This window comes from Talpa europaea (assembly GCF_964194135.1).
Source record: "Talpa europaea genome assembly, chromosome: 1".
Taxonomy (NCBI): domain Eukaryota; kingdom Metazoa; phylum Chordata; class Mammalia; order Eulipotyphla; family Talpidae; genus Talpa; species Talpa europaea.
Window position 1 is genome coordinate 98795525 of NC_140073.1, and position 27905 is coordinate 98823429.

General features: G+C 41.4%; 1 protein-coding gene across 1 annotated transcript in view; it reads left to right on the top strand.

Moving 5' to 3' along the window:
* Positions 1-17910: 17910 nt before the first annotated feature.
* The window catches only part of UPP2 (uridine phosphorylase 2), a gene marked incomplete at both ends in the record, with an annotated part of 29556 nt that continues 19561 nt past the window's right edge, over positions 17911-27905 (top strand). Inside the window, 3 exon segments of the mRNA XM_084256516.1 lie at positions 17911-17972; positions 21613-21730; positions 27714-27872. Of these exon segments, the coding sequence (XP_084112642.1) occupies positions 17911-17972; positions 21613-21730; positions 27714-27872 (339 nt within the window).

Below are 27905 nucleotides of genomic sequence, written 5' to 3' on the forward strand. Positions count from 1 at the left end.
AACGAAATTGTGACACTATTACCATTAATTTACTTTATAGGAAACTAAAATTTGGAAAGATTCTGAGCTTGCTCAATCATATGTGGGTCCATTTGGTTTCAGAAGAATTATCTTCAGTATTTCATATTGTCTCTGTAGGTACAATATGCTAGTCTACCATTTTGAAGCAAAACAGCATCAATATATTGTGATAGAATTGTGCTTACTACTTCTTTCTGCTTCCAGAGCCAAGAATATGGGTTTTCTCTGAATACAATGACTTTCCATTTATCCACACACTGATTATACTCCAGGACAATACATCATTTGGTATATTGTTGGTCTATTTTTATAAATCTTGATGTGCTAATGTCTTCAAGCTCATCAAAGCCATAGTTCTCTTTCCTAGCTAGTTCAAGTCAAAAACTTTGTATATGTAGTTTTCTACTTTGAAACAAAATTGTGACACTTTTACCAAAATCCCAGTCTCTGTATTTTGTTCACCAAACTATGCTCTCATTAGCATAGGAATGAGGAAGAAATTAAGGCAAAGAAGTACAGGATTCAAATCAGTGTGGAAATATCATTGCTCCTTGTCTCCCTGGCACTCCCCACACCCCAAAAAAAAGAGAGCTGGGTCCTGATGAGAGGAGTGAGAAGGGGTTCAGTAACACAGGTTATTAGAAAAACACATGTTGTAGCGTTTAAAAAGTATTCATTTATAGGCTTCTATTTTTTAATATTTTCAAATAAAATTTAGTGCGTCATACCTGTGTCCTCTTGTAAATTTGGATTTTCAGTGTTGTTATACCCCAAATGAGTTAGAGATATGACTCAAACACTACCAGGAAAATGAAGGAATAGGTATATTCTTATAAAGTATATCACAGAATTTAACAGAATTGTATGAAATGCTGATATTGGAAAAACATGATCATAAGCTTAAAAACTGCTGATGTCAGTTCTGTATTGCTTAACATTGAGTGAAGCTATTTTTAGTGCTCAACAAAAATCAAGACTATTTTAAAGAAAAACTTGTGCCCTGAATCATTTTTTGTATTGTACCATGTGTTTGTTTTGTTTTGTTTGTTTTTGCCTGGGGACTGTTATTTTAAACAACACCACTCTACTTTTTACAGAGTTACTTTTGCTTATTCAACAAAGGATGTGCCAGCAACATGATACATTGAGACGAGTGGACATATCACCACAAGTCAATAAAAGAAAGGTTGTGTTTTTGTAACAGGGTGGTCCCCAGAAAAGGGGGAGGTTCCAGGTTTCCTGCCCCACCCAAGGGAGGGTGGAGCTGAGTAGGGAGAGAAGAAGCTGCAGAGGAGACTGAGGAAGGAAGCAGGATGGAGCCAGAAGGAGACCTGGAGGAGGCGCATGGGGCCCAGAGACACGTGAAGAAACTGAGCTTGTCTTTTGGTCGTGGACAGGGTGACACAGATGTGGGTGAGACCCATGGGGAGGTGACAATGGCAGCATTTATCTTCATTTTGATTTTGCTCTTTTCCTTCCGGGCTTGTCTGGTTGTTTCTGACCATTTTCTGTGGGTCCCCACTGGAAGATGCTTTAGACTTGGGGCAGGCTTTGGGGCCTTGCTCTGGGCCAATCCCATTTGGATGGAGTTTTACCCACGAGGGGATGGGTAACTTTGGGTGCTTGATTTAGAAACTAGATTCTTTGCCTTTCCTGTATTGTTTTCTAATTGTATTAAAGTTCCTTCCCATTAAAGTCTCATGTTTTGTGTTAATGCGGCAGATGGCAGAACCCTATATAGAATAGGCAGGTTTACGGGGTTTGGGCTGCCCCTCGCCCTGTAACATTTTGAGGTGAAGCTTTAAGCAAAGGCTAATGAAGAAAAGACAATGAAGAAAGACAGCTTTTGGAAATGAAGAAAGACAACTCATCACCTGATGCCACTGGGATTCAGGCTCAACCTTGAATAGACCCTCATGCCAAGGCCCTGGGGCTTTGCAGGATGCACATAATTATCCTGACCTGCAGGAGGTGGGAGCTGGGCCTGAAACTCTGCATTAAACAGGAGCCTTGGAAATTCAGTAGTGTTATAGGACAGGGAGAGGGGCAGCCCAAACCCCGCAAACCTGCCTATTCTAAATGGGTTCTGCCATCCGCCGCATCAACACAAAACATATGAGACTTTAATGGGAAGGAACTTTAATAAAACTAGGAAACAATACAGGTAAGGCAAAGAGTCTAGTTTCTAAATGAAGCACCCAAAGTTACCCATCCCCTCGTGGGTAAAACTCCATCCAAATGGGATCGGCCCAGAACAAGGCCCCAAAGCCTGCCATGAGTCTAAAGCATCTTCCAGTGGGGACCCACAGAAAAGGGTCACAAACAACTGGACAAGCCCGGAAGGAAAAGAGCAAAATCAACATCAAGATAAAAGCTGCCATTGTCACCTCCCCACGGGTCTCACCCACATCTGTGTCACCTAGTCCACGACCAAAAGACAAGCGCAGTTTCTTCACGTGTCTCTAGGCTCCATGCGCCTCCTCCAGGTCTCCTTGCTCCATCCTGCTTCCTTCCTCAGTCTCTTCTGCAGCTTCTCCTCTTCCTGCTCAGCTCCACCCTCCCTTGGGTGGGGCAGGGAACCTCCCCCTTTCCTGGGGACCACCCTGTTGCAGTAGGAAGAAATGCTTTCAAGACCAGCCTTGAAATGCACAAGTTTGTCTCTATCAGCAAATAAGGTAAAAATTTTTATAGTGAGAAACTGAAACAAAGTCTTCTGTGTGATTGTAGAATGGCAATTTGTGCTAGCAATGTGGTGCTGAAATCCTCACATTAAGAAATTAATGTAAATCCCGTCCTAGACTGGAAACTAGCCTTTGGAGTTTCTGGCAGAAGCAAATGCAAAGCAGCCTCCTAGGGATGCTTTTCATAAACCAATGCATACTGAACATGCATAGAAAACAAACACGGGCTAAAAAAATAGAAATTATAGATAAAACAGGGATGTAATCTTTTAAGAGAGAAATCAGCAGACACAACAAACAGGGAGATTAGCAGACCAAGTATGTGAGATAATGTAACAATCTGAAAGAAGTTATAAAATAACTGCTTAAAATGATGAAGTAGACTAAAATTGGAATAGAAATAGAAATAAAAGGCCACCGTTTAAAAAGAATAGTCAATTTTGAAAAAGAACCCATTTGAATATCAACAAATAAATATCCACTGAAAAAAAATCTCCATGGATGGTGCATCAGTTATCTACTGCGGGGACTGAGAACAGACAATGACAAGCATTTACTGCTTGTGTGTCTGGGTTCAGCAAGGGTTGGCTTTGTAGCTCAGCTGCCTTTGTCTGAGCTTGCCCTCTTCTTTAGGGGGGTGGAAGGGAAGGCTTGCCCTCTTATGGCTATAGGCTGAAGGTAGCCTGGTTTCATTTGGGGTGACTAGGGTGATAGGGTTCTGTTGTACATGTTTTTTCACCCTCCAGCAGAGTAGCCTGGGCATGTTGTTATGATAATGACAGAGGTGCAGGGCGTGAACTACTGGCACACCCTCACTTCTATTTCATTTTCTTGGCTAAAAGAGTGACCTGGCCAAGTCCAGAGTCAAGGTGTAGGGCAGATCACCCCATTTAAAGTGAGAGGGCATTGAATTGCAGTCATATGAAAGGGTGTGAAAACTAGGAGAAGTAAAAAATTAAGGTTGTTGCTGCAATAGATTGCAGATGGATGAAAGAGTTGGTTAAACAAACAAATAAAAACAAAGACCTGAGAAAAATTCCTAATTTGTAGTAGAGAAGCAAAGTAATAGTGTTATAGGACAGGAAGAGGGGTAGCCCAAGCCCCGCAAACCTGCGTATTCTAAATGGGTTCTGCCATCCGCCGCATCAACACAAAACATGAGACTTTAATGGGAAGGAACTTTAATAAAACTAGGAAACAATACAGGTAAGGCAAAGAGTCTAGTTTCTAAATGAAGCACCCAAAGTTACCCATCCCCTCGTGGGTAAAACTCCATCCAAATGGGATCGGCGCAGAACAAGGCCCCAAAGCCTGCTACAAGTCTAAAGCATCTTCCAGTGGGGACCCACAGAAAAGGGTCACAAACAACCGGACAAGCCCGGAAGGAAAAGAGCAAAATCAACATCAAGATAAAAGCTGCCATGGTCACCTCCCCACGGGCCTCACCCACATCTGTGTCACCTGTTATAGAGCAACCCCGATATTAAACGGGTTCCTGGCTGTGGGTCCTCACCCGCGCGCTTTAAAGAGACTTATGAATACTCTACTACAGACACACACAAAAGGGTTAATAAAAGGTTTATTTACAAGAGAAAAAGAAAATAAGGAAAAGGTACAACTCAGGGAGAAAATAGGGAAATAAAGTCTTTAATGCGTCCTACCCGATCCGACGACCTGGAAACCCAAAGTCACTCTCAGAGCTGACCGGATGCTGCAAGCTGGCCGAGAGCCCAAAATGGAGAGCGAGAGAGAGCCCCCCCAAAGCCCACGTGTCTGCCTTTTGTATCCACCTGGCTGCTTAACCCCACCCTCAGGTCCCAGCCACCTTCCCTTTGGTGGTGATGGGATTTGGAGTTCCCAGTGTCTTTGGCTTTGACCTGGGGTGGGGGTGGAGTCCACAAAGCCTATATGGAATTTGCTTTGGGACATCCTTTTCCCCCTAACAACCCAGTCCACGACCAAAAGACAAACGCAGTTTCTTCACGTGTCTCTAGGTTCCATGCTCCTCCTCCAGGTCTCCGGGCTCCATCCTGCTCCTTCCTTCCTCAGTCTCTTCTGCACCTTCTCCTCTTCCTGCTCAGCTCCACCCTCCCTTGGGAGGGGCAGGGAACCTCCCCCTTTCCTGGGGACCACCCTGTTACAATAGAATATATTAAAAAGCTAAGATATTGGAATGACAGACTGAGATGGCCTAACATATATCTAAATAGAGTACTAGAGAGGACAATATGTTCAAGGAAGAAATATTGAGTATTTCCCCAAATTTATACTAGATAAACTTTTTCATAATTTGGAAGCATAATAAACTCTGAGAAAGAAATTTAGTTTTTAAAAAGTCAGACCTAAACACAGGTCAGGGCCTAACTGTATATATAAATAGAAACACAAAATAAGTGATGAATAAAAATATATCAGTAATCACAACTGCTGGAGGACAAGAAAAGAAAAAACTGGAAAGGAGACACCACAAGACCAGAAATCTGGCTCACACAATGCCAAGAGCTGGAGGTGGGGGTAGAAGGGATTAGCATAGCCATTCGCCCAGCTGTAGGAGCTAAGATCCTTAGGCGCCAATGCCTAGATCACAAAGCACAAGAGGGAGCAGGTATCAGACTGCTGTAGGAGGTGTCTGGAGCTCGGACTTGAAGGTAAAGATATGGAGATTGAGGGCCATTGTAAAAATCTGGACCCTTTCAAATTCTACATAACTTTTTCAAAGTCAACAACAAACCACTCCACGTAGGAGTGAGCCCCTCCCAAAGAGAAGAAGAAGTATGTATCAGTGCAGTGTCTGCATTGGCTGGGGCAGCAGTCCTTCTGTCCACTTGTACCCATGCAGGTGCTTGATCCTTTTCACCAACTCTGTCCCTCCGCAGGGCAACAGCCTTCTGCTTGCCCGGGACCTGTGACCACGCCGGTGCTTCTCTTCACTGAACTCCCTAGCAGAGGCAGCTCTCCTCAAGGCCGCCAGCCTGCGACCACACAGGCCTCTTAGCAAATCTGTGCCTTCCTGAGCAGCCCTTCTGCCTGTTTGTGTCTATGCAAGTGTCCTTTGTTCGCTCCCTTTTATAATAAACTCCCTTTCTAAATTTTATTATTTTTTAATGATTTATTTATTTATGCATACAACTGGGGGTGTAGGCCAGAGGTGCAAAGAGGGGGTGGTGATGTTATGGAGCAGCCCCGATATAAAACGGGTTCCTGGCTGTGGGTCCTCACCCGCGCTTAAAAGGGACTTATTAATACTCCACTACAAACACACACAAAAGTTTAATAAAAGGTTTATTTACAAGGAAAAGGGAAATGAGGAAATGTACAACTCAGGGAGAAAATAGGGAAATAAAGCCTTTAATGCGTCCTACCCGATCCGCCAACCTGGAAACCCAAAGGCACACCGTGAGCTGGCCGCCTGCGAGCTGGTGGGGAGCCAAAAAGGGGAATCCCCCAAAGCCGGTGTCAGGTTTTATACCAAACCTGGCTGCTTAACCCCACCATCAGGTGCAAGCCACCTTCCCTTTGGTGATGATGGGATTTGTCTCTCCCAATGTCTTTTGACTTTGGTCTGGAGTGGGGGTGGAGTCCACAAAGCCTGTATGGGATTAGCTTTAGGACATCCTTTTCCCCCTAACAATGAGAGTGATGGAGGACAAGAATAGAAAAACTGGAAAGGAGGCCTCACAAGACTAAAACCTGACTCACATAAGGAGGTGGGAGTTGAGGGGAATAACAGGAACATTAACCCAGCTGTAGAGGTTGTGACCCTCAGGCACCAGGGCCTCATCACAAGGCAGGAGACCCAAGCAGGATCAGATGCTACAGGGAGTGGAGCACAGATCTGAGGGTAAAGATACGGAGATTGGGCCCACCCTGGAATATCTGGTCCCTTTCAGTTTTGCCTGTTACCCAACATTGGCAACAAGCAGGCCACTCCAGGGAGGAGTGACCCCTCCCAAAGAGAAAAGGACTATATCAGTACAGTCTCTGCACAGGCTCGGGGCAGCACTCCCTCTGCCCACCTGTGACTATGCAGGTGCCTCTTTTCACCAACTCTCTCCCTCTGCAGGGCAGCAGCCTCCTGCCTGCCCATGCTTCAAGGCCACCCGCCTGTGGCCATGCAGGCCTCTCTTAGCAACCCTTTCCCTAATAAACCTGCTCTTTAAATATAACTAATGTCTCTGTCTCATGGAGAAACTCGCCTGGAGAACTCCCTTGTGCTGCTGAAATGGGAGCTCTGGTGAAACCTTTCCCAGAGTGAACCTAAGGACCCCACAACTCCTCAAAACGACATCAAGAGGATTCACTAGAGACAGAGTGGGGAGCAGAACAGGCGGATCTACTGAAACACACAGCTGAGGGGAGCAGCGGGTAAGACAGGAGAGGTCTGCTGGGCCATGTGGGTAGCTCCCTGGCTGGGGAAACCTGCCCTTTTGGATGTAACTAACATCTCTGTGTCCTGGAGAAACTCGCGTGGGAACTCACCAGTGCTGATGAAAGGGAAGCTCTGGTGAAACCTTTCCCAGAGTGAACCCAAATGCCCCACTCTCCGAATTCAACAACTCTAAAAACTGTATCAACAATGTTGACAAATATATTTACTCAGATAAAAGATGCTTAACCTCACTAAGATATAGAAAATGAAGCCAAAGGTACTATTTTGAGACAATCACATTGGCAAAAGAGTCACAAGGCTAATAAAACTAGATTTGTCATCAAGGATATGAGAATATGGGGTACATTACACACTGTTAACACAAATGTAAGTTGGCAAAGCTACTTTGCAAGTTAGTGTAATAATACCTAGTAAAATAGAATACATGCAAACGTATGGTCAGGTATTAGTAAAACTCTTATACATACATAAGGAGATATACTTAGGGATGTTCACAGGGAAAAATTGGAAGCAACCTTTAAAAAGTAAGTAAGAAAGCAATCTTTTAAGAAGGCACATTGTAAGAGAATATATTCAGTGTAATCTATAGACAGGGGCAGGTTTAAGGTGTATAAATATATATATAATCTGCTCATATAGTTATATGCACATTCTTATAAGTGTTTTAAATGTACTCTAGAAGGATACCCATCAACTTCATGGCAGCAGTTAAACTCTGGGGAGAAGGCAAAAATAATCTAAAGGTAAGGAAGATGGAGAAGATTTTAATGGATTCTTCTAAGAAATAATCTGCATTACATATGGCAAAATGTTAGCAATTTTTAAAACATGTGGCAACTACACATCTGTTACCGTTATACATTTCTATATGTTTTAAATATTTTATAATTAGAAATTTGAAAAATACTCACATAAAATACTCAGAGAAACGCCTACCATCATCACAATAACAGATTGAAAGGCAAAGCCAAGGTGAAGTGTTCAAAGGAAACTCACTTTTGAAGTCATGACATTCCTAAGGTCAGGTATTAACAGAAATGTGAGTGTCACCACTATTATGTACTCCAGATTTTCTACTTCTTAGAAAAAATTAATGTTTAACTCAATGTGCTGCACTTAGTGGTGTTAGGAGAGAGCCATAAAACACACTGTTCTCTGTCACTCGGCTAAACCAAAATTAGAATCAGTCAGCTTTGAAATTTCATGACTTTCTGGGCCTGGAATTCACTACCTCCAGGATATATTAGCATTATTTCCCCATCTGAGTCCTCTTGGGCAGCAGCAGAAATAACCTTGGTTTTATGTTAGAGGTCAGGACTGAACTTTCCTTGAGTTCCAAGGAAACGAGTCCCTCTTTGCCCTCTCCTTTCAGCATGAGGTTTGTCAGACTCATAGAGAGCTTCCTTCCAACTGTGAGTCTGATTTCCCAGTGTATTTCACGTTCCAGTTGGGGTGCTTTCATCTGGGCTGAGACACAGACACAGGCTTTAATCTCTGAGGCCTGAAGTTATCAGAATGGGCAAGTCACAGGCAGTTGGGAAGCCAGGCCAGAAATGGAGTCTCTCAGTCCCAGGCCTTTTATTTTATTTAACTAAAAGATTTGACAACTTATTTTCAGATTTTGCAATATAAATAAACATTACTTTTTTTTTCTTTTTGTCCTCTAAAACTCTTCCCTCCCTGAGAGGAAGGGAGAGCAAGTGTCCCTGGTCATGCTGTTAGATGACATCCAGAGTCTTAGCACCATGATTTCCTGGTGAAGCGGAACAAGTGATGTAGAACTGATAGACTCTCTTTGTATCTATCTGGTTACTGAGTCATTCCTGGCCAAGTGGGCACCATCGTAGGACTGACTGGAGGTCTCATCTGCGGGGGTCCAGGCATCACTGGTAAGTGACCTCCCATGGGTGACCACATGCAGGAGGAGGTCCTGCTGGCATCATCCCAGGAGAGCAGAGCCATTCATTTGCGTCATGGGTGAACCCCATCTGGGGTGTTGTCATCACATCAGGGTGAGGAGGACCTGGGAGACTGGGCAGAGGTAGGATCCTTGCCCCTCAGGAGAAGGAGCAGAGAATGGAGTAGGAACAATCTTCTCTTGTTGAATATGGCAGTGGTTTAGTCAGTCAGGCCTAAGCCTGCTCTTCCACCATTTTTGACAGTAGCCATGCACATTCTCTTTGTGTTTCCACAACTGCAGTGTGTCTTTCTCACAGACAGACAGTCATGGCTGAGGTGTATATCTCAGTATCACAATAAAACTCGGGCATGTTGCTCTGCAAGCCACTGGTCACTCTGCTGGTCACTCCATTTGGTAAGGTCTATGTTTTTTTTTTTTGTTTTAAAGATTTATTTATGCATGCAAGAGCTGGGGTACAGGCCAGAGATATGGGGGGTGAGAGGATTCACCAGACACAGAGTGGGGAACAGAACAGACAGATTGACTGAAATACCCTGCTGAAGGGAGCAGCAGGTGAGTCAGGAGAGGTCTGCTGTGCCATGTGGGTTGCTCCCTGGCCAGCTGGGGATCAAACTTGTGCCAAAGTGACTACGGACAGCTTCATAGGTTGTGTCTTAACCACTTGTGCCACCAGGGAGGCCCAGGTCTATGGTTTTTAACTTAACTTTCCAGGGTCAGCTCAAAAGACAAGCATTTGCTGCAGGCAGGATGTTGAATCCTCCCAGCTGTTTGGGTAAAAAAGGGCAAAGGTCACCCTGAGGTGGGTTAATTTATAAAGTGTTTCAGGCGCATTTTAAAGGTCAATTTAAATTTTGGCAATGAGATGGTTTGTAATTAATCTTAGGACTGGACTATTATTTTAAAGGGGTTATTTTCTTCAGAAGCACCCACGTAACACACACCCACTACATCTTAGCTATGCTCTCCTTACCCATGAATGAGTGAAATCAATAATCCTTATCACCAGCAGTGTTAGATGTTGCAGAGATGTTCCTCACTTTCCAGTCCCAGTCACAACCCAGCTCCTCACATCCCAGTTGCCTTTAAGATCCAAGTTGAATTCTCTACTTTTGTTGATGCCTTGGTTCTTATCTACTTTAAAGGACTAACATTTAAAAACAGTGATGAGGGGCCTCCCTGGTGGCTCAGGGGGTTAAGACACAGCACTATGATGCTAACAGCAGCCACTGAAGTACAAGTTCAATCCCCAGCCAGGGAGCTAACCCACATGGCGCAGCAGATCTCTCCTGACTTGCCTGCTGCTCCCCTCAGCAGTGTATTTCAGTCAGTCTGCCTATTCTGCTCCCCACTCTGTCTCTGGTGAATCCTCTCACCCCCTACACCTCTGGACTATACCCCAGTTCTTGTATGCATAAATAAATACATCTTTAAAAAAAAAAATAAAAACAGTGATGAAATAGAATTTTCATGATTTTATAGCTGTGCTGACTACACCTGAATTCCAGTCTTGGTTTATTCATTGCAGGCTCTCAGGTACATCTTTTAACCTCCCTGGGCTTCACTTTCCTAAACTGAAAAGCTGGGGAAATATTAGTACTCATTTCACAGAGGTATTGTAAGAATTTAATGAGATAACCCAGAACCTGGACTGGTGTAATGCTGAATTAATCACTGCTGTTACAAACATTCTTTTCCTTGTTCTTTCAATTATTTTTTCTTGTCCTTCAGAATTCCATTCCAAGTTGGGAGTGATTACTTTGAACTTAGAGACAAGCTTTTTAATTTTATTCCTGACTGCTATTGATTCAAAATATCATGCTTCATTTCCAATAAAATGGTTTTTCTTGAAATTTTATTTGATATCCTGTGCCTCACATTTGCTTTTCTCAGACATCATTAAGAGCAGAAACATTCTACAAATTGGTAACCAGCGCATTCAGAAGTCAAGTGGCTTCAGTCTTAAACCCTTCTTTGACCAGGCCACTTGAGGCACTGCTGCCCTTTCTCAGGGGTCTGTGGGCATGTGGAGGCCCTGGTGTCGGTGGTAAGGTCAGCCACTGGGAAGAGGAAACTCAAGATTTGGTCACATGTGGGAGTTTAATCCCAGTAAGGAAGGAACCAAATCAGCCAGAGAATTTGCAGGTTGAATCCTGTTCATTTGAAGGCTGCCAGAAGAATGAGTCTGGAAACAAGGATAATTCTTCAGAAGCCTGGACAAACGTAGCACATTGTGCTTAGTCATCATTTCCTGAATGATTAAAGTCTCCATTTACCTTAAAAAACAGACTGATATGACTACGTGTACCCCCCACCCCCCAAATTCATATTTTGAAATTCTAACTTCGAAAGTGTTGGCATTAGGAGGGGAGAATCTTTGGAAAGTAATTAGATCATGAGGTTGGAACCCACATGAATGGGCTTAGTATTCTTAGAAAAAGAGCTCCAGGTGGGCAAACAGGGTAAAAGGGTACAATTGTATGGTGAAGGATAGAACTGAACTTGTAGTTGTGAATATAACATAGTGTATACCCTTGCTGACGTTCTATGATACACACTAGGAACATACATACTGCTATAATAAAAGAAAGAAAGGGACCCTGGGAAGCTCTGTCATAACTTTTTGGCCATGTGAGGTCACAGGAGATCTATGAATCAGGAAGCAGTCTCTCACCAGACACCAAATCTGCCAATACCTTGATTTCTTTGGATCTCTCAAACTCCAGAAGCTGTGAAACCAGTGTTTACTATTTAAGCCAACCAGCCTATGACATTTTCTTATAGCAGCCTGAACATATTAATGAACAAAGCCTCTCTGACAATAGTCAAGTCTTCTCCAAAGGTCTATAAATGTCCACACAACTTAAAATATATGTTTTTATTTATTATTTTGAATCATTGTTCAAAGGGAAATTTCTGGATATATATATATATATATATAATTTTTATTTATTTATTTATGCATACAAAAATTGGGGTGTAGGCCAGAGGTGTGGAAGGTGAGAGGATTCACCAGAGACAGAGTGGGGAGCAGAACAGGCAGAGCCACTGATGTACACTGCTGAGGGGAGTAACGGGTGAGTTAGGAGAGGTCTGCTGTGCCATGTGGTTTGGCTCCCTGGCTGGTGATGAAACTCGTGCCACAGTGGCTGGTGATAGATTGATAGCACTGAGACTTTAACCCCTATGCAACTAAGGAGGCCCCTGGATATATATACTTTTAAATATTAGGAAATATAATTTCAGAAAGAAAAACAGATCAAAGAAGTTTTATAATAAAAGTTATTTTCCCAAAACAAATTTCAACTTTGAAAAATTCCAGATGTCAATGTTCTAGAAAATATGTCATTATAGTGTATTTTCAATTTGTATATCATTACTGAGTTTTTAAAACACAACTACAATGACTCTAGAATCCTCCTGGACAGGAAGCCGCTCTTCTCTGAAAGGATTGGGGGCCACTGTCATCTGTCTCATGGACTCAGCCCAGGTTAGCCTCTGCAGAGGACCCTGAGGGACTTGGTTCACAGCAAAGACTTTACCTGTCCTGACTTCCCAAGACCCTGCCTTGGGATCTCGTGTACACAGAGTATTGCTTTTTTACAGAATCATGGAGGGATGAGCACTCCAATGAAGAACACAGTGGTGTTCCCAGAATTTGCACAAAGAATTGGACTCTTTATTGTTTGTAACTATAATAGAAATAGTACTTTGAAACATATGACTTGGCTCTTTTTTCCTTTCTGTGTACATGACCATTTTCATAGCCCACATTCCCATCCAACTGCTGTGGAATGGGAGTTGCAGTAGGGAATTAGGATTCTTGGAAAAAATTTTGAGTCCCTATTGAGGCAATGTCTATTGGAGGTAGAAGGATTAAAAAAAATTTTTGTGTTTCATTAGCATATCAAAAGCTAGTTCCCATCAACTTACACATGGAGATTGCTAGAAGTCAGGGGATAATGAAGATATGATTTATTTTGCATCGGACAAAGAGGAACTCACCTTGTACTTATGAGAGTGAGAGGGGAGCAATAAGGATAATTGATTAGACAAGGATACCATCCTCCCTTGGGGATAAAATTCAAGGTAAAGGGTGCTATACAAATATCCAGAGGCGAACATTACAGTCAGAGGCCTGCTTTCTTTGATGTAGCCTAGGAGAGGTTGCAAGTCTAGCAGAAGTTCCATACTCGATATGTCGTGTGTGAGAATTGGAGTCCCAGTGGCAGAGCTAGGAGGCAGGAGAGACAGCCAGAGATGACACCAATGACTCCCAAAGCGTAAATCTGGCTTGCAGGGACCTAACAGTTCCCAAGTGTCCGCATGATAGAAACCTAGGCTCTTGGATTCAGTTGCCTGTCAGAGGCCTGGGACTGAACAAAAAGGCCACAGATCAAGGGGGCTTTGAGGTTGGAGACAAATAGCAGAGGCCACAGACTTCAGAAGTAGGTGCAAGCACAATGCTCCATTAGATAGGACAAGCTGCCTCTGAGAGGCTCTGTTCAGAGACCCATGGACCACAGTGACTATCCACCATCCCACACAAGGTCACAATGGACAGCACCTGACCTGCCACCTCACATGGAGACAAAGGGCAGTACAGAAACTGAGCACATGGATCCGGGAGCCCTTCACATCCTCACTGCCGAAATCAAGCCCCTCCCCAGCCACTGATCAGTAGGCGTCATCTCACATAGGAGCAGCGGACAGAGACTGAGCATGTATGGGAAAGACAACAAATCATCCAAGCAAGACTATCAAACTGAAGACACTATTAAACTTGTTGATTTGCAAGTTTTCAAGTGGTCACCCTCTGCCCCAGCAAAGCAAGAAAGCCTAGAGGGCTAATAGAAAACAAGGTACATTTTTTGGTAACTATGAGTAAAGATGTTAAACTGCAACACATCTACACCATAAAGGATACAACATCACTTTTAAATACCTGCCTTCTTCTAAAAAGGATTTGAGGCAGCAACAGTCTGTGATAGAAAAATAAACACTTAAGATTTAAAGATCCACTAAGTCTTCATTATTAGATATGAAAAAGAGGATGATGATGATAAATTAATACATGTGTTTCAATGCATAGAAGTTTAGCTTAAGAAATGTAATTTGTGTCCTCTGTGTTCATGGAATGTCACTATTTTTGTAAAAGAAATCAGAGAAGCAAGAACTGACTTAGTCATTCTTGCTTGTATCTTAAGCACTTCTAAGATTAAGTATAGTGTATGCTCAGTAAATATTTGTTGAATGAATAATGAAAAAAATAAACCCTACCATCAGAATCAATAACTTAAGACGTTTTGGAACTCTTTCTAGTTATCAATGGTGCTATGAGCCAAATGGGGGAGCAGAGGGACTGTGTGTGGCAGGAGATAGGGACTCTGTTACTTCGCCTCACCATGAGAGGGCTGGACAGAGGCAGTGGGGGAGTGGGGGGGCGCAGCGGAGGAGTGAATGTAGGAACTTTGCTATGCTCTGCCATTACTGTCTCCCACATTCTGTGAGGTTGGTTATGGGTATGTGTGTGTGTGTGGGGGGGGGGTGTATGTGTGTGTGTGATTGTTTCCCGGGCTGGGGTGCTTGTTACAAACTGAGGTGAACTGATATGACCTTTGGTGGATGCTTCCTGGAGAGGTGCCCTAAGAAGACCAGAGACTCTGGGCCCAGAGCAAAAGAGAAGAAGGAAAAGTGCACCAAAGAGGTAGGCAGGTGGTAGGCCTGACCTGGTGGGTCCAGGGGGACCATTTGGTCTAAAATTAGATCTTATAGACATGTGCACACAAACTCACTGATTGCACTGAAAGGAGAAACATATAAGGTGCCTTTCAATTTGTGCCCCATTAAACATACAGAGTGTACTAAATTAAGAAATATTTTTGTAAGTTCAATGTCTTCTGAATAGAACAAGTAAACTATATTGCTTAAAAGAATTAAGCTGTCAATTCATTAAACACAAAATTTTAAAGTGTAACTAATACAACCCTGATTGTGGCCTTTATTTTTTAACATTGCAGAAACTCTGAAAGCCACCAAGGCCCTATTGAGATGTTCTGGTGCAAATATGTGAAAGTGAAACTGTCAAAGTGCTAGTTCGTACATGCCACTTGCTGCATTTCCTCTGTGCATTTTACACACTGTTCTGTGGGCCAGGAGTACAGGCCTCTCTGAGTTTTCATAGAACCTGCCATAATCTTTCAGCTTACAGCATGGTTCTGAGAGCCCCCAGCTCCTGGCTGTGCCCCTCCTCAGAGTGACAGGACCATTGTTTCCAGGGGTGGGTAGGGTTCTGTGTCTATACAAGTAAACCTCCCAGATTTGGCAGAAAGAGTGTAAATGGGGAGACCCAAACACTACCTGGGTGCATGTCAGGACTCTGAATTCTTTTCTTCAATGCTAGAGGTTCAGGCAAAATGGCCCAGATAGAGAAAATTGGGAGTGAGACCATGAACATGCTGGCCCTGTGGAGGAAGTGAAGTGTAGGTCAGACACTGAAACATGGATTTGGCAGAGCTGATGCAGGTCCTGCTGACCAGGCCTGTGCTGAGTCCCAGGGCTCTGCCTGACACCCCATCTGTCTCTGTGAAATATCCAGTGGCTGTGCCTGAGCTCACCTTGCACACTCCTGCCTGCACACTTTCTAAAAAACACTCCTTTTCTCATTTTCATTTAGGGGACTGGCCCATTGTAAAACAGACAATGAAAAAAAAATCCTCTAGGAATAATCTACCTTAAGGGTAGTGTTGAATCTTTTAAAGACTGAAAATTAGGGAAAATGATTTAATACTACCCAGAAGACATTAATTAGTACTCTTTTCAGATTCTGTAAGACAATCCCACACTTCACCCAAGTGATGACCATTTGCCAGAATGTCCTGGGGAGTCATAATTTGGGGTCCATAAAACTTCATTCGCATTACCTGGCACTGTTAGTGGTCAAGACTGTTGACTGATAGAATTTGCCCTGGTCACTTAGTAATTAGTCTAATTAATTTGCTGAAGTAATTAATTATCTAACACATCTAATTAGCAAACACTTTCACCTGTCTGAGCCAGAGGTAAATGCCAGCTTGGATTTCAATGGTCCTCCTCATTGTACCCTAAAAATAGATTGAGAAAAATAGCGTGGAATACAGAGTAAAAGCACGAAGGCCCAGCAGTGATAAGTGGGAGTGTTGAATCACAGAATTACCAGTGGTTGTTGGACAAGAGCAGCAGGAAGACCAACTTTTAGTGGGTTGTGTGGTAAGAGACATAAGTATTATTATAAAGTAAAACAGAAACTATGATCCTATTTTGCAATGGCAGCACACACATCCAGGCTTAAATGCTTTGCAGGCTTAAAATAAAAATTGTCATTAGCTTTACCAAGTACATTTTTCTTAGGGATTTTTGGATAACTTGGGCAAAGTTGCAAATTCCATTTCCTTCCCATTCTGTAAACTTCGCTGGCTGGTCAAGATGGACAAAAGAATCCAGCATGGAATTTTAGAGTTTGTCCAGCGGGGCTATCGTCAGGAAGATGAGTGTCTTCTAACATGGAGACCCCAGTAAAGTCACAGGAATTTGTTGCTTCACTTTCACATACGTTCTTACATGTTCATGCACATTATGAAGTGCCTTGTATCAGCTGCTGTTTGGCCATTTATAAACATTTTAGACTCTGATTGACTTGTAAACCATGAGATTTACATTCCTGAAGTCCTTCCTATCGGAAAACTTCCAAAGGAAGTTTGGAAGGAGGCTTTGCATGGAGGCTGAGGCCAAAATAGGAACAGATTTTAATTCCTCTAAAATTTTCTAGTTCATGAATTTTACAGACACGCTGTTTTCTGAAAATACTAGATTTTATTTTGTTCTCCTACCTGGGCTGACTTCCCACAGCTGGTTCATTGACTTTTACTGACAACCTAGGGGTAAGTTAAATGAAGAGGCTTTGGGAAACAAGTTTTGTTTAATTATATAGACCTTCTGTGCGAATTTGAATGGGCAAAGTTCAGATGAAGCAGTGTTCTGAAGTCCTGACTTTGGATGTCTTCCTCACTTGTTATCAAAGAAAGAGAACAAGTTGGTGAGGGGTAGGATGAAGTGGGAAAATGACATGTTTTGGAACTGAAAGTTCTCATGTGTACTGGACTCATTTTTTTTTTAAAGATTTATTTATTTATTTATATAAGCACTGGGTATAGTCAGAAGCGCGGGAGGGTGAGAGAATTCACCAGAGCCAGAGCAGGGAGCAGAGCAGGCAGAAGGACCGAAGTGCACTGCTGAGGGGAGCAGCGGGTGGCAGAGGAGGTCTGCGCGCCATGCGAGACCCTCCTCCGGTGGCCGGGGAGCAGCTGGGGATCGAACCGGCGCTGCAGAGGCCGCTGGCAGCTTCGCAACCCAGCGCTAAACTGCTGCGCCACCGGGGAGGCCCTGGACTCATTTTTGAGGTAACCTGGAGGAGCTGTTATGGAAACCAGCAGAGGTCTTGCATCCATTTTCAATTGCCTCAAAGTAAATAAGTCTGTATGTTACACCTGACCCATGTGGAGACCAGGACCAAATGTAAAAGAAAGGTGAACTGGTCAACAGTTAACAAATTACCAACCCAGTTAAAAAGACAGGATGCCACGCCTTCAAAGGGAGCCTAAATTCTTGGAGAAATGTTGCTCTGAGAATTGGGCTGTAGTATAAAAGGCCATGTCAGGGATATTTTTGGACTAAGAAGGTAGTTTAGAATGCTAAAAGTTCCATCAGAAATTTCAGAAGAAAATACAAGTTTTAAGGAAGGGTATCATTCTAACTTGGAGTTGAACTACTATGATAAGAGCTCCAGAGCTATAATTTAATAGCAAATCATAGTATTTTTTTTCCTGATGTAAATTTGAGTGACTATCAACATAGTACAAAGTATGGCTTCAATTTTACCTGCTTCCAATAACCCCATGAGATCCGACAGGAATACATATGTTGGGTGAGTAATTTTGATTTTGTATTTGTTTTGATCAGATAGATGTTCTTTGGATTTTATATTCAATGTTCAGTTGATGGACCTCTGCAGTTATATAAATTTCTTAAGTTTAGAGGTAATATAGTTGGATTACATCTCATAATACAACAAAATAAAAAATGAGCAAATTTCCTTCCCAGTAACTTTTTTTGTTCCTTGGTTCTTGGGGAAATTTGGTTGATCTAAGAAAGAGGGCAATATGTCAATTATATATCAATTAAAAAGAAATGAGGGTAAATGAAGTCACAAAAAACCTGCAAACGTTTAACAAAGCTGCATGAGTGAACAAATTGCAAGTTCAACCTGGATTTCAACCTTTATTTCCAAGACTATAAGCTGTATCTGAGATAATTAAAGGGACTCCCAGGGCCTAAGGGAGATTTAACTGTGTTGCAGGATATTATGAAGTGATTCCATGTGCTTTGCGATGGACTTTATGTAGAATTCACTTCTAAAATAAGACGTAAGTTATTCATCTCAGGGGTAGATATAAATCTGCCAGAGCTGTCTGCAAATTTAGCTCCAATTCTTGCCCCAGGTTCACAAAATATAACGGAGCATTAATCTTCATGAGGCTTAAGGAATTTTTGCGAGTTCCTTCTGGTTTGCTGAGTGTCGTATGAAATGTCTTGCTTAGAGCTTCCATCACATCAGTGTTTTAGAAAATTCTCCACTCACCCTTCCCAAGCAGAAGCAGCCTCCTGCCATGTTAATTTCTTCAGGGAAGCCAAGGAGGTAGAGAAAAGGAAAAATTGTGAAGATGAATTAAGAGTAAAATAAGACTTCTCAACCAGCACTTCTCTTTGGTTATCAATATTCAATGCTGACCATGCTGGATAATTTGTCCTGATTTACTAAAAGGCTTTATTCCCAACCCTTTGGTCCATGTTTTAGAAAAATAGGTAGAAAATGGTTGAGGAGGAACTGGTACATGCATATCTATTAAATTAAAATTACGTATTCTGCAAAGAGTCAGATTCATACAGGGTTGAATTTGGGTAATAGCCCAAGCTAGTCTTTCCTTTGGTCATTGATAGAGTGCTCCTCTTAAAAGCACTTCTCGATGAGCCCAAGGGGATTTAAAAAAGATCTTCCATGGACACACCCCTAAATTTTCCACCATGGGATCATTAGACATTGGGAAAGACAGCAAGAAAAAATAATACATATTGCCTAATTAATTCATAAGGGTATTAAAATTAATAAAAGAATATAATTAATGGTTTGCTGGTGTAAGAATTTCTTCTTGAAGATAGAAAAAGTGGAGGAGATCAATGATTGTATAAATACCAAGGGCCAGATCTCCTTGACCAATAGAACCAGAATTTCTAGGAGTGGGAGCAGGTATCAGTACTTTTTAAAGCACCCCAAATTATTCTAATATGTAGTTAGGCTTTACAGTCACTGGAGTAAATGAATGAGATTCTTTTGTAGTGTAATTATTCATAGATTCAGTAAGGAATCCAAAGGAAAATCTCCAAATAGTAAAAGCAGTTTGGCAGAGTCAAGCAGAAAGTGTTATAGAAGTTGGAAGAGGAAGTGGATGACAGTGTTTCTTAAACTTTCGTGTGCATGGGAATCACAAAGAGTTGGTTAAAATACAGATTTTGATTCAGTAGGTCTAGAATGGGGGCCTGAGGATCTGCATTTCCTTCCAGTTGCCCAGGCACTGCTGCTTGTTCATTAACTGCACTTCTCCTGCCTCTCACCGAGAGAAGAAAACAGATGTCTTTTGCTTTGATGCTTTCTCTGAAACACTAAAGTATACTAACATCGTGGAATGTTTTATTTTTGAAACAAACTACGATCCATTAATTATGAATCTGTTACCCTCAATATTTTTGAGAAGGAAATTAATAGTATATAGTTTTACCTCCTGAACAGTTAAATTTAATTCAACAAACAATTTGTTAAGATGTAGGGATTAAAAAAAAGATATAGAGACAGCTTGCATAAGGATATTCTTAATCTTTCTGGAAAGAGAGAAAATGAACATGTGAAATGCTATCTCTCAGTGTTAGTGTGAAGTAAGTGCTTTAGGATTGCAGTTGGGTGGGTGGGGGGGATTTATACTGACTAGGTAGGGAAGATGCTTGGAAAAGCCTTGATGGAGAAAATATTTTAATTTGAGCTTGAGGAATGACAGGCTGATGATACATGAAAAATGAAGGGGAAGAAATAGGCCTAAAACAGAGTTCTCTACTTTGCCTACACAGCAGGTCATCTGGGAAGACTTAAAACATACTTTCAGAGTTTATATTAACTAAGACCTGAGCATGAGTGTTCTTTGAAAAACTCCCTGGTGATTTTGATACAAGGTCAGGTTGAGGATCACTGGAGATACATGAAGATGCAGGATTTTTGTTAAGATGTTTTGAAGTATTTGGAGCAAAATGAGAAGAATGTAGAACAAAGAAGTCCCTGATAGTTTTTGGCAAAGATGGCTCAACCCACTGTGGTGTGGGATAGATCGCTTTTATCTCTAATAATTAATTTATAATTATTAACAAAACAGCACTCGCAGTTTAATATCATTGATTTCTTATTCAATCCCAAACAAGTTGATTGGCTAAAGATGAGTAGGAGGGATATTTATCCTCCACACAGTCATTCAGATATCCAAAACCTTCTACCAGTGACTTCCATTAACTTTGCCATCTCCTGCATTTGGCAGAAGACAGAGTGGGGCAGGGCGGGGAGGGAGAGGGAGAGAGAGAATATGAGAATCAGATTTAAGTGAGATACTGGAAATAAATATGTCACTTATGTTTATGTTCCATTAGCCAGAACTCAGTCACATGACCTTATCTTGCTACAAGGGAAGCTAAGAATAACATTAGCAATGTGCTCAGAAGGAGGAAAAATTGGGCTTTGATGAACACATGGCATTCTTTCCCACCCCTTATTTTCCTTGCCAGTCTCACCAAAACTAGTACCTTTCAGGTTCTCAATATTGGGGGGTATAATGACAGTCATTCTATGTTCACTGCACCTGAGATGTCTACAAACATTATCTTATTCAGGCTGCAAGGAAATCTTGCAAAGCAGTTAATTATTTTCATTATACCCTTTTACAGATGAGGAAACTAAAGAACAAAAAATAAATTTATTTACCCACATTTATACAATATATATGGTTGAACTGGTAATGAAACCTGGACAATTTGACTCAAGACTACTATATTACATCACACAGCATCTCATGCAAAGAAGAAAATGAACATTTGAGCCAGACAGAACTAGACAGAAATGACTGTTGTGAAATCTACTTCTTGTATAATCTTGCACAGCTTCTCAACTTCTTTAAGCATTGGCTTCATTAATAAATTAGATTATTAATATTGCTTACCTAGTAGAATGAGGGTTGTGGGATTAAATGATATAATGTATTTTATCATGCAGTTTTCATGTTTATGTACAATTTCCAGCAAATATGAGACATTATTATACCACATTGTTTGTTGACAAATTATTTAATCCTAAATGAAAATCTGGATCCAATATTTGTGATGGCAGTAATCATAAGTGTTAACTGATACTCTCTCTTGGTTGCGTGCTTTCTTTCCAAATTCCTCTCCATCTTATTTCATATTTTTTTTTCCAGAAAAAGGTTTGTTTATGTTAAAAATCCTTATCTGGATTCTATGGATGAAGATATTCTCTATCATTTGGATTTAGGAACAAAAACTCATAATCTACCAGCAATGTTTGGGGATGTAAAGGTAAAATTATTTCTAACTTCAGGAAAAATGATTATGTTTCCTCTGCTTATATTTCTTCTCATTTTCCCAACATAAACTTTACATCTTAAGCAAGAGAAACATCAGCAGTCCTCCCAGGAACTGCAGCCACACTCATACTCAGAGACAATTTGTACATTCCAAACAATCACTTCCATCCATAGAGGATCCCAAACTGAATCAAATATCAACATGATTATATGCCTTCTCTGCTCCTTGGATATAAATAAAATTTTACTGACAATATCGCTAGGTGTTCAGAGTTCATGATTCAGTTTATTGTTTAACATGTATATTTATAGCTGAATCTCACCAATTCTCCTTTTATTAATCAAAAATAACTCACAAAATGAATAATACTATATGGTCCCATTTCCTGAAAATAACCATTAGCTAAAATTTCATATTAAAATTTTTGTCATTTCATAGGAAATATTTCATGAGAAAATATTTTATGAAACACTGCTAGGATAATTATACTTCTGCATTATTTATTTGTCATTTTAAACTATAATTTTGGGGTTACAGTTATTTTACTCCTCCATATGCACACGTGTTCCCCTTACCCTCCACCAAGGCCCTGTGCCAAAGCCTCATCCTCTTTCCTTCTCCATTTCCTCCTCCCTCCCCCATGCTCCCTCTCATAATCAGTAAGTTTTTTTACTAAGTTCAAGATTTGTTTTTGCTTTATTTTGCAAGTATTTGTTATTTGATCATCAGTATTCCATAGATAAGAGAAAGTGACAGATATTAGATGGTTTCAAACTTATTTCACTTAACATAATTACCCCAAAGTCCATCCATTTTGTCATAAAAGGCATTATTTTGTCTTTTTAAATAGCTGTTTAGTATTCCATTGAGTATATATTCTGGAATTTCTTTTTTTATTTTTGGTAAGATTTTTATTTATTTTTGTGTTAAAGAGCTGGTGTGTAGGCCAGAGGTGTGTGTGGTGGGGAGGGGTAGAGAAAGGATTCACCAGAGAGAGTGGGAAACAGAACAGGCAGATCTACTCAAATACACTGCTGAGGGGAGCAGCAGCGAGCTAGGAGAGGTCTGCTGTGCCATATGTGGGTTAATTACCTGGCCGGAGATCGAACCCAGGCCACAGTGGTGATAGTGCTGAGACTCAACTCCTAGGTAAACAGGAAGACCCCTATTCTGCAATTTCTTTATCCGTTAATTTGATGGACACTTAGGTTTGTTCTATGACATGGCAACTGTGGACAGTGCTATAAACATAGAAGCATATGTCTTTTTGTTGAGTTTTCATATTTTGTTGATAAATACCTACAAGAGGTATTGTTGGATAACATGGAATTGCCATTTTTCTTTTTTTTTTTTTTTAAAGATTTATTTATTTATTTATACAAGCACTGGGTACAGTCAGAAGCGCGGGAGGGTGAGAGAATTCACCAGAGCCAGAGCGGGGAGCAGAGCAGGCAGAAGGACCGAAGTACACTGCTGAGGGGAGCAGCGGGCGGCAGGAGAGGTCTGCGCGCCATGTGGGACCCTCCTCCAGTGGCCGGGGAGGAGCCGGGGATCGAACCGGCGCTGCAGAGGCTGCGGACAGCTTCGCAACCCAGCGCTCAACTGCTGCGCCACCGGGGAGGCCCCACCATTTTTATTTTCTTAAGAAATCTCCAGCCCATTTTCTTCTACTGACTTCCTACCAACTTGCATTCCCACCAACGGTGAATGCGAGTTCCTTTTTCTCCACATTCTTACCAACATTTGTTTTTTCCATTTGTTTTCATATGGGCCATTCTCACAGTGGTGAGGTGATATCTCATTGTGGTGTTGATTTGCATTTTAATTATAAGACAGTTCATGGTCATCATTTAAAATTTGAAAAGTACAAAAAAAACCATGCTTTTTAAAACACATCTAAAAAATATGCCATCTAAACCTCAACATATTTTTTCTTTTAATCCTTTCTAATGAGTATATTTAAAAATTTGAATTATGTAACAGTGTGTAGCATTTACAAGTTTAACTTTGTCATTAATATTTCCTATATTATATTTTATTTGAAACACACTGTGGATATCAATAGTTGTACCATAAGTTATATAATTACTGAATTTTATGTTATTTTCCATTATAAACAGCACTCAAATGGCTTTTCTTATACCCAAATATTTTTCACACTTAAGACTGTTTGCTCAGGGTGATTCACAGAAATGGCCAAAGGGAATATAATTTTAAAACTTTTATTTTCCAAAAGGTCTGTCCCTATCATAATTCCTCCAGTAGAGAATCACAGTTTTAAGCTGAGTTTTATTCACTTCTTTGTAATTATAAGAACAAGATAAAAACTCTCACACCTACTTGTCTAGCTAAATCCTCACATAATTTCTTTGATGGGTTTAGCACATGTTCATTTCCTCCATAAACAAGGAAATTCAGTTTAGAGATTTTGAAAGAGGTTAAAGTAACAAGATACAGTGGCAGAGCTAGGATATTAACGAAGTTCTTTCCAGTCCGATTTTTAGTTTTCTTACTCACTGCACTAACTGGATTCTTTGAATCAAAGTAACTGAGAAGAGTCCAAAAATTAGAAGGGGAGGGGCCTCCCTGGTGATGCAGCGGGTTAAGCACAGTGCTATGAAGCTGTCGGCAGCCTCTGCAGCACGAGTTCCATCCCCGGCTGGCCAGGGAGCTACACACATAGCGCAGCAGACCTCTCCTGTCTCACCCACTACTCCCCTCAGCAGTGTATTTCAGTCGATCTGCCTGTTCTGCTCCCCACTCTGTCTCTGGTGAATCCTCTCACCCCCATACCTCTGGCCTGTACCCCAGAGGGAACGAAGTAGGAGAGAGGAAAGAAGGGCAGGGCAAAGGGAGGGGGAGAGAGAGAGAGAAGAAAGAAGGAAGGGAGAAAGAACCAAAATAAAAAATTGCTTCCTCCTCTTGCCATCTTTCTTAGAGCACAACATGTGAGGGTGTGGGATGGTTTCCTGGCAACATTCAAATATGTTTTCATAAAATCACTAACTGGTACCTTCCAATCTTTCCCTAAAAACTGCAAGTAACATGGAAAATCATTACCTTATAAGATTCTGTAATACGCATTTTAGAAGTGTTTATACTCCTTTGTCAACATACCAAACACATCCACTGCCAGGACGAGATTAACACAACATAGCAAAGTTAAGTCTTCTAAGATGCTTGGCATATTTGAAAGTGAGTTCCTACTGACAGTCATTAGTCAATGTCCTTGACATATTTTTGCAATGCTTCTCCTTCCCAGTGTATTTCTGTCTTCTTTGATAAAACAAGGATAAATGATCATTTTGTTTGGGTTATGAATCACAGTTAAATTCATTAAGGTCAATGTTAGTTGGTGGTTTTCGCTATATTTTACTTCTCATTAAAGCAACCAGACTGAAAATTGTTTCTAGAAGGTGCTATTTAGTAAGTCTGATTTAGGAGTAAATCTTCAAGAATTAAAATGTCTCTGTCTATACATATCATCTTTATGTCTCCAGAAACATTCAGAAATTCCCGTTGATTATAGCAATATCTATAGTTCAAAGAAGAATTCAAACCACAATCCATTCTAACATCTGTTTCGGTTTTATGGTCAATCTGAATCATTGCAATTTACATTCACTGGCAGCAGACAATGACGTTATTTTCAAACTACTGTATTTGTAAAAACAAACCCAAACAAAAAGTGACCTCCTTTACTTAGATCTTGAGCCAAGTCTTGCCATACTAACAGAGGGAAAATTTTCATCATCAATAATAATTTAAAAATTCAACTTGGACCATGGTCTTATCCTGTTTGCCATTCAGCTTTTATGGCTAACTTCCATTGTAGTTCATAAGCAACTTTAGTCTCTATCAGAGAAACTCATAAGAAGGACAAAAAAGACAATAATGAGGGTAGAAGAGAAGCAGAGGGCCTTGATAAAAGGATAATTATATCCATAATTAAGATGAGTGTGGCGCAGGAATTACTACTATACAGAGACAGAATGTATCATATAATCAGACCACCCAGTGGCCATGGTAAATCATTTGTGCATCAGACGCCTAGTCTATAACCTCTGTTAGGTATTTCCTCAAACAGAAAATCCTTTTCCCCATGAGGGACCTCCCAGCTCTCCTGCCCAAGTCAGTCAAGCACCATCAATTGCCTTTACTTACTGGACTTGAATGAGCTTCATTTGCATTAAATCCTTCAACACAGTAAACAATAAGCAAGCTCAAAAGTAGTGATGAGGATAGGATACAAAATAAAGTTTACCTACCTCAAGGAGCAGGCCTGTAACCACTATGTTGCCTTATGTCCCTCATGGCCATTCTTCAGATCCTTGTGCCTCACACTTCACCTCCCCTTAGCTTAGCTCAGGTCCTGAGTGGCTTTGTGCCTGGGGCCTGTCTGTGGGCTGTGCATGTCTCTGATTCCTGTTGCTGCACATCCTCTCCACTGCTGACCCCTGCTGCTCAACCAATGACTGTTGTTCATCCAAATGCTAGTAGACGGCTCCCATGCTCGCTCTGGCACCCGCCTGCGGTGGCAGGAATGGCACAGAGCAGGTTTTCTATGATCCAGGCAGACAGGTGCAGGAGTCCAGGAGCCCTCGGTGGCTTTTTGCAAGCTGGGGGTTGGAGGGTTGGGGGGGTGGGAGGGTCGGGCTGGGAAAGGAGAGTCCTGGAGCCCTCAGTGCTTTTGTAGGCTTTTATTGGGATTTACCAGGTACACAGCAGGCAAGGGTGCCGGGGGCGGGGGGGCTCTCCAGTGTTCTCTTGTGGCCTCTGCTTCTCTGCTCCTTTCGCTCTCTCCTTGTTCCCTTATGGCATTCTCTTTCTCTCTGCTGGCGTCCCCGTGACACCGCCCTTATAAGCCCAGTCTCTCAGCCCAGGTGTACCCACCTACGCATGCCCACACCCTACTCCAGGTGCTCCCCATCAGGCATGCATCCAGGACCACAGATCCATCAGTCCTCGTGGCGGGAGGGCAGAAAAGCCTGATACTTTACTTCCCCTACTCTGGGCTCTCTGTTGTTCTCTCGTGATGTCCCTGCTGTCTCTGCTTCTCTGCTGGGTCCCGGCGGTGCCGCACTTATAAGCCCCGTCTCTGCCCAGGTGTGCCCACCTATGCATGCTCACGCCCTACTCCAGGTGTCCGCCATCAGGACCACAGGGATCCATCATTAATGCCAATGGTGGGAGGGCAGAACAGCCTGACAATCACTTACTGTAGGCACCTGTCCCATCTCTGAGGAGGGGATACCCTAATACACTCATGCAACTACCAGACAGTTTCATTTCCATATTTTATTAGATTGGACACCCTCAATTCCAACACTTTTTGTGATTTCAGACATGTTAAAATAACATGAATAAAAGCATACTAAAAGCCAGATAATTGAAACTTATGAAATACCATAGTTAGATTTCCATGATGCAGTGATAAGTCTAGTTCATTGAGAATTTCTTCTGAATGTGAAGTTGGAAAGACTTGATGATGATTTCTTTAACACAAATTAATATAGTATATTTTACAATGAAAACTTAGGTTGGAGAAATGGAATCAGAAAATATATGTAAAGTTCATATGACAGAAGTTCATTACCTCCTTTTGTTATATTATGTACATTCTTTGTCCTTGGAATTTACATTCTCAGTATATAAAACCTGCCAATGCCGAACAATAGAATATCTATGTCAATTTAAGATGCTGGTTGATGCTTACTATAAACAAAGACACCTGGAAACCAGCTCCAGCAAAATCAACACTTTCTTTACTAATTAAGTACATCATACTTTGTATCTGGTTGCCTTATTTATAAGTTAATGATGCCAATTAGTGAATTCATGAACATAATCCATAATATCTAGACATAAACTTAAGTAAATTAATGAACAACAAAATAAAACCATCAGAGTTGAAAGCTGACCCTTGGTTGTTATCCAGTTACAATGGCAGCTAATTGTTTATTTTTATTAATAGTTTGTGTGCGTTGGTGGCAGTCCCAACAGAATGAAAGCATTTGCACTGTTTATGCACGAGGAGCTTGGCCTGGAGGGAAGTGGAGAGGACATAACGGACATCTGTGCTGGGACAGACAGATATTTTATGTACAAAACTGGCCCAGTGCTGTCCATCAGTGTAAGTACTCAATGTTGCACTTTAGGCAGTCCT